Source organism: Oncorhynchus keta, chromosome 2, assembly GCF_023373465.1.
Source record: "Oncorhynchus keta strain PuntledgeMale-10-30-2019 chromosome 2, Oket_V2, whole genome shotgun sequence".
NCBI lineage: Eukaryota > Metazoa > Chordata > Actinopteri > Salmoniformes > Salmonidae > Oncorhynchus > Oncorhynchus keta.
The window spans coordinates 18,409,026-18,415,725 of NC_068422.1; the positions used below are offsets into that span (position 1 = coordinate 18,409,026).

The window sequence follows — 6,700 nt, forward strand, 5'->3', positions numbered from 1 at the left end:
TGCGAACGCGCAAATAAAAACAACAATAAAATAAGCCCCATCGAGTTGGCAAAATAATACAGTAAACCTATTTGAGGTGACGTCACATTCCATTGACCCTCCAATCACTTCAGGGGCTCATTTGATTGGAAGGCGGCAAAGGCTTTAATCTCGAGACTAATTCAGATGCTGATGAAGGGGGGAGAGCATAGGCTACTTCCGACGTAGAGAGAGCAAGCGCACAGACGTGCTACTTCCACTGCCACACTCACACACAGCGACACTGAGGAGAGGAAGCATCCGAGCCACACATTCACTCCTGCTGCGATATGAATGGGATATGTTCTGATCTTCTCCGCCTCTAATAAGGATTATAAAAGTGCATCTATTTATTGGTTTTATTACGAACTGTGGTGCTATAGAATGACATTTTACTTTGATTAGATTTGTATTCCTAAAGAACAAATGTAGGCTGTGTTTCTTCCATCTCAATGAGAATTGGGTCATGATCACATCGCCCGCATTTTCTGTCCTGAGTAGTATCGCGATTCCGGTGTGGGAGAACAGTTATTCGGGGGAGAAGGGCGCACCGAGAATAAACTATCCATTTCTTCACCTCGTCTCTCCCTCAAACCCTTTACGGCAGGCTAATCGTATACCCATAAAGATTTTGAAAATGCTTACAGCACGGGGAGGACACCTTTTGCACCCGGAGTACCTTCAACCTTTGCCATCAACTCCTATCAGTCCCATCGAGGTAAGCACTACGCTGGCCACAGGCTACAGGGGACGGGATAAAATAGGGATTGCAAAAGTGTGATTTTGGTCAGTTATTACTTTTGAGTGAATGTTTTTCTGTCTATGTTTTCAGATTTAAAAATATCGGTACTATTAGGCAATTTGAGTTGTACGTGTATTATCATATAGTTATTGTAAATTGAAATTCATTCCTAGAAAAAAAGGTTCTGGATAGAATCCAAGAGCGTTATTTTGATTGCTTCATATTTGGCACCCCTAAAGATTCTAACCCTTTGATCAGAACCCAAGGGGTTCTTCTTCGCTGAACCAAAATCGGTTCCATATAAAACCCTTGGGTTCCATATAGGGTTCTATATGGAACAAATGTCGGTTCTATATAGAACCTTATGGGGTGCCATATATGAAGCAATCATAGAACCCGTACTGGTTCTATCCAGAACCTATTTTTCTAAGACTGTGCAGATATATGGCTATAATAACCTTATACGCAATGCGTTAAACTCGTGCGTAATTAACAGAGTTCTCCAAGGGCACATAATACACTGTATAAACAGGAACATATTGCTTGGTTTTGAAACACCCCATGAAAAATAAATACAGTGAACTTGAATAATAAATATTATTTTATCTTATTTTGCAGCTGGATGCCAAGAAAAGTCCGTTGGCTCTCTTGGCACAGACCTGTTCACAAATCGGCAAACCAGACCCTCCGTCCTCTTCCAAACTCTCATCTGTAACCTCAAATGGATCTAGTGACAAAGAGACCAAATCCGGACCACTAAAAATGAGTGACATTGGAAATGAAGACAAATCTAGCTTCAAACCCTACTCCAAATCATCAGAGAAGAACAAGGACTCCTCGTCCAGCAGTGGTAGTCTGAGTGGAGATAAAGCTAGTTTCCGAGTGCCGAGCGCCACCTGCCAGCCGTTTACCCCCAGGACAGGCAGCCCCAGTTCCTGCCACTCTGTGTCTCCGCTGCCATCTGAGGGTAAGCAGGGAGACAAGGAGGAAAAGAATAAGGAATCTGATAGCAATAAAAACAGTACAATGGAGGGAAGCGGCAGTGGTAGTCACAGCCGGATATCTGGGATTAACGGTGAGGCTAACCAACACCAGGAGACCACCTCTGGATCAAAGGTTATCACATCAGACTCACTCACATCTGTCTCCTCTGCATCATCTGTTCAACTTCTGGGTTCAGGAGGACTCGTAGCGCCAGTCTCCCCCTATAAACCTGGGCACACTGTTTTCCCTCTACCGCCTGCTGGCATGTCCTACCCTGGAAGTTTAGCAGGTGCATACGCAGCCTATCCCCAACACTTTCTCCCTCACGGAATGACTTTAGACCCGACGAAGTCTAGCAGTCAGCTACTTAGTGCTCAGTTTGCCGCTGCCAGCCAACTTCAGTGTAATAAGGCTGGGAGCCCCTTGTCCAGGGCTTCTCCTCCGTCCCTAATGTCTGCTAGCCTGTGTAGAGACCCGTACTGCCTGAGTTACCACTGCGCAAGCCACTTATCCGGTGCTTCCAGTGCCTCGCAGTGCCATGAGTCCTCGGCTCTGAAGTCAGGATACCCTCTCATGTACCCAACTCACCCTTTGCACAGCGTGCATTCCTCGCCGCCATCCTTTGCTGGACACCCGTTATACCCCTATGGCTTTATGCTCCCAAATGACCCTCTGCCACACGTATGTAATTGGGTATCGGCTAACGGACCTTGCGACAAACGGTTTTCTTGCTCAGAAGAGCTCCTCAATCACCTAAGGACTCACACTGCTTTTGCGGGGACGGAGAAGTTGATATCAGGATACCCGGGTTCATCATCGCTAGCCAACGCCGCCGCGGCCGCCATGGCTTGCCATATGCACATGCCTCCAAATGCGGCCCCGGGCAGCCCTGGAACGCTCACCCTCAGGAGCCCACATCACCCTCTGGGATTGAGCACGCGCTATCACCCCTATTCAAAGAGCCCACTGCCCCCCGGCGCGTCGGTTCAGATGCCCGCTGCCACAGGTCCATATTATTCTCCCTATGCCTTGTATGGACAGAGACTCACCACCGCATCGGCGTTAGGATACCAGTAGAAGATACAGACAGACACATAATAACTATACATTTATAAGGAGATTTTAGGCCTAAATGACTTTTATATTGGTTGTATTTCATGCAGGACGGGATCCGTGGGCTCAGTGTATTTATTTGCGATAGCTCCAAGCGTGACAAAAATAAAAATAATTATAATATAATTTGTAAGAGGCTCAAGGTGCATTCTTTTTTACAATTAATATATAGGCTATATTGGATCGTGCCATTTTAGATGTTACATTGAAATTACAAGGCAGTGTGTATGTCGTTTTTAAAATGCTCATTGTGAGAGTTTTATGTTTCCTACATACAAAAGGCCTATTCGTTCTATTTTTCATTGGAAAGCCGTAGCCTATTTTGGAGTCTGGAGGCCTATGTAGGTCTACCGGCTACCGCACATAACTTTTCAACTTTGGCCTAAACCTTAGAATTACATGTTTAGTTAATTTTGATGGCAAATTGGGCTTTCTCATATTTCTTCATACATTTAATTATTAATTCGACAAGCTACATTAAGGCTTATGAATCTGGTAGGTTGTTTATGGAATAAATAATTCGACATACAGTATTACTTTACTTATAATGATAAACACTTGAATGTGAGACATCAGCATAATTGGTCTGTTAAAGAATCGACGCCATTTAATTTGTGGAATGGTATCTAAGATCTGTGTAGGCTATTTCCATTTGAAGTATGTGCCGTAAACACTTGAGAAACATTTTAATCGCATTTTATTCACATTTCGATACCTTTAAGACTGTAAAATATATTTGTTAAACTTTTTAAATAGCTAAGTCAAATTGCAGCCTACTGTCATCTGACACAGATGTATTTCGCCACCCGATTAGCATTATAGTAATTTATCGTTGGAGTAATTTAGGCAGTAATAATCCAACTCTGATATTCATTTGAACACGCCACTATCAAATTCAGCACTGTTTTTCACAGATCATATTTTGCCTACCTTCGAACGAATGATGGTGTCAGTCTGATTACATTAGAATAAGGAAGTTATCCGCTTGTGCAGTTATAAAACATGCAATATAAGCACCACATTGGGAAACAACATTACATCCAAAAAGTGACAACCCAAACAACGCTAATTATTGTTTTGCGTCTTGTTCTCAGATACAATTAACCCTATTTGTCTGAGCAGAGAGTTTATCATAAAGGAGAAGAGGTTATGGGATACAGCTATACATTTGCTATAAAACAATTAGGCCTATCATTTTTGGCAGGGTAAAATTTGTAGTATTGTGTAGGTTATAGGGCGTAATAGCCTACGTCTTGCTCTGCATATTGACTATTTCACTGACGAGATCAACTAATTTCTCGTGGAGTCATAACTATTTTTTATTTACTTTAAATGCTATAGGTTGGCTATATTGTATTGCGTTTAAACGTTAGGTCAATATCTCATCAACGTGTTCTAAAGAAAACCAAACGCGTTGTGGAAGATATGTTGCTGCATTGCTCCATACCGTATGTCAAGATTGCACACGTTTATATTTTTAACCTACAGTAATAAAATGTCAATCAAATTATTGAGAATACAACATCTTAAATCAGATGGACCATTCCATAAATACGCAAGTATTTTCGATACAATCCTTGCACAGATTAAATACCTGAGGCACACAAGATTACATAATAATCCAAAATGAGCGGGATTAAATATTGTATAGCTGCCTGATAATTCTCATATCATACACATCAATAAGTCACATCAAGAGTAGGCCTACACTGGGTTGAGAGGATTTTTTGTCTATTACATAACACACTGGGAGGGAAGATGTTCCACTTGTTTGATGATTCTATAATCTGGAAAACAAAAACCTCTCCATCCCGCTCCTGAAGAAACCGACGGCTCGGCTGCTGAAGCCTCTTTATGCACAGTAGACCTATACACACGCACACATCAGGCAACAAGGCAGTACATCTACTTCCACTTGTATGATGCATCAGGGAACATTACACTGTTATATATAATTGTGTGTGTGTGTCAATATAAACACATACATTAAATATCTTGCAACACTGCATTCCTTCATTTAAACATTGCCAAATTATGAGATAATGGATTACACCATATTGTATTATGAAAGAACAAAATGGCAAAGTAAAATAAATGGCAGCTGTGCTAGACAATGATTTATGATGTCACCCAATATGGGACATTTCTACAGTTTTTATGATTGCAGTAATGACGGTGTGTAAAGCAGATAGCATGAAATGAAGCAAGGCCTAACACATTTAATCATCTCCTTAACCACATCTACAGAATCAAGCAAACGATGTCATTACCCATCCCAAAGTAAATCACAACTATTCCCAAGAGATAAAATCAACATCATTAATGGTCACATGTCATATTCATAAAATGGACGGCATCTTTTCAACAGATTCATTATTTTCCATCGCTCTCTCCCATGATGTATGACGCTTCTAGCCCCCAACTCACAATCCCAACCAGACCGTTCTGACGATATGCGGGGCCTCATACAACTGGCACATCAATGTGATATGGGAAGAAAAAAAATGTTTACATTATGTCACTCGTGTTGATCATGTATCTTTTCACGTTTTGGGGACTTCCTGGCTTTCGGGACTTCCTAGTTTTGATGACGTTTTGAGGTTGAACTGTATGATTGGAGAAGCAGTTCCAAGAGCAAAAACATATACAAATACATACATTAACATATATACATAAACTGTGCAAAAGAAAAACAGATTTATATATATAATATGTCTGTCCTGAGAAAAGTAAAAGGTCTGGTCCAGAGACTCAGGGATAACCCTGAACATCTCTGCTCAATACATTGGGGGAATCTCAATTGCATACCCCTCTTGTCATCTCTCCTTGCCTCATCAAAACCAATTGGATGAGAAAGCCAGAGGTCTCTCTCCTCTGACCTTCTCCTCCAATGGGTTTTGAGAAGGAGGCAAGGAGAGAGGACACAAGGAGTTTGCAGTTGAGATTCTCCCATAGTCTTCCCCATAATGTACTGAATGACCTTTCCTCACCTCCACTCTTTTCTCTCACATCCCATCCTACCTACCATTGGGTCATGGTCTTCTCAATCACACTGAAATGACAGAATCTGGTTTCTGAAATATAGTCTGTACATGAGAGACTAGATGGTTTCCTGCCTTGCTTAGTCACTCTCCAACCTACCACCTGTATTGCTTTGAACTTCAATGCTAGGAAGATTTCTGGCCCGTTTTGCTTTTTGTCCCAGAGAACATAGCAGTGTAACATGACGGGTCACAGACAAATGCTGACATTAAGAATGGTGTATGTAAGGGCCAGGCCAGGCCGGGCTGTATGCTCTGGGCATGCCCATCATTTGTGCTGCACAGCTGCACACCATGTGGTTGTGGGTGTGTAGTGTAGTCAATGTCTGTTAGATGTTATTGTTGAAGGCATTGGGATGTCATAAACACCACTAAGGTAATGCCGTTTGAAAGGCTCTGGTGACACCTTAAACATTTTGATGAAAATAGTTCATTCTGTATGCGTCCCAAATGGCACCCTATTCCTTTTATAGTGCACTATAAAGGGACTAGGGTGCCATTTAGGATGCAGCCTGGTTTTTTATGTTGTTGGGTTTTTTAAACGGGGGGATAGAGTACTTGCTGTGAGATTCATGATATCATTCATGGGATCATTCATGGTATCATTCATGGTATCATTCATGGGATCATTCATGGTATCATTCATGGGATCATTCATGGGATCATTCATGGTATCATTCATGGTATCATTCATGGGATCATTCATGGTATCATTCATGGTATCATTCATGGGATCATTCATGGGATCATTCATGGGATCATTCATGGTATCATTCATGGTATCATTCATGGGATCATTCAT

At 41.7% G+C, this 6,700-nt stretch overlaps 1 protein-coding gene across 1 annotated transcript; it reads left to right on the top strand.

Annotated features, from left to right (window-relative positions):
• The first annotated feature begins 204 nt into the window (after positions 1–204).
• On the top strand, positions 205–2,990 carry LOC118397267 (zinc finger protein 503-like). The gene is made up of 2 exons (XM_035791871.2): positions 205–736; positions 1,379–2,990. Exons 1-2 carry the CDS (start codon positions 485–487, stop codon positions 2,819–2,821), a joined length of 1,695 nt encoding a protein of 564 aa, XP_035647764.1. The 5' UTR covers positions 205–484; the 3' UTR covers positions 2,822–2,990.
• The last annotated feature ends 3,710 nt before the right edge of the window (positions 2,991–6,700 follow it).

Coding starts and splice junctions, on each gene's coding strand:
- LOC118397267 (XM_035791871.2), top strand. CDS start 485: ATGATCACATCGCCCGCATTTTCTGTCCTGAGTAGTATCGCGATTCCG. Junction 737..1,378: donor CTCCTATCAGTCCCATCGAG/GTAAGCACTACG, acceptor CTTATTTTGCAG/CTGGATGCCAAGAAAAGTCC.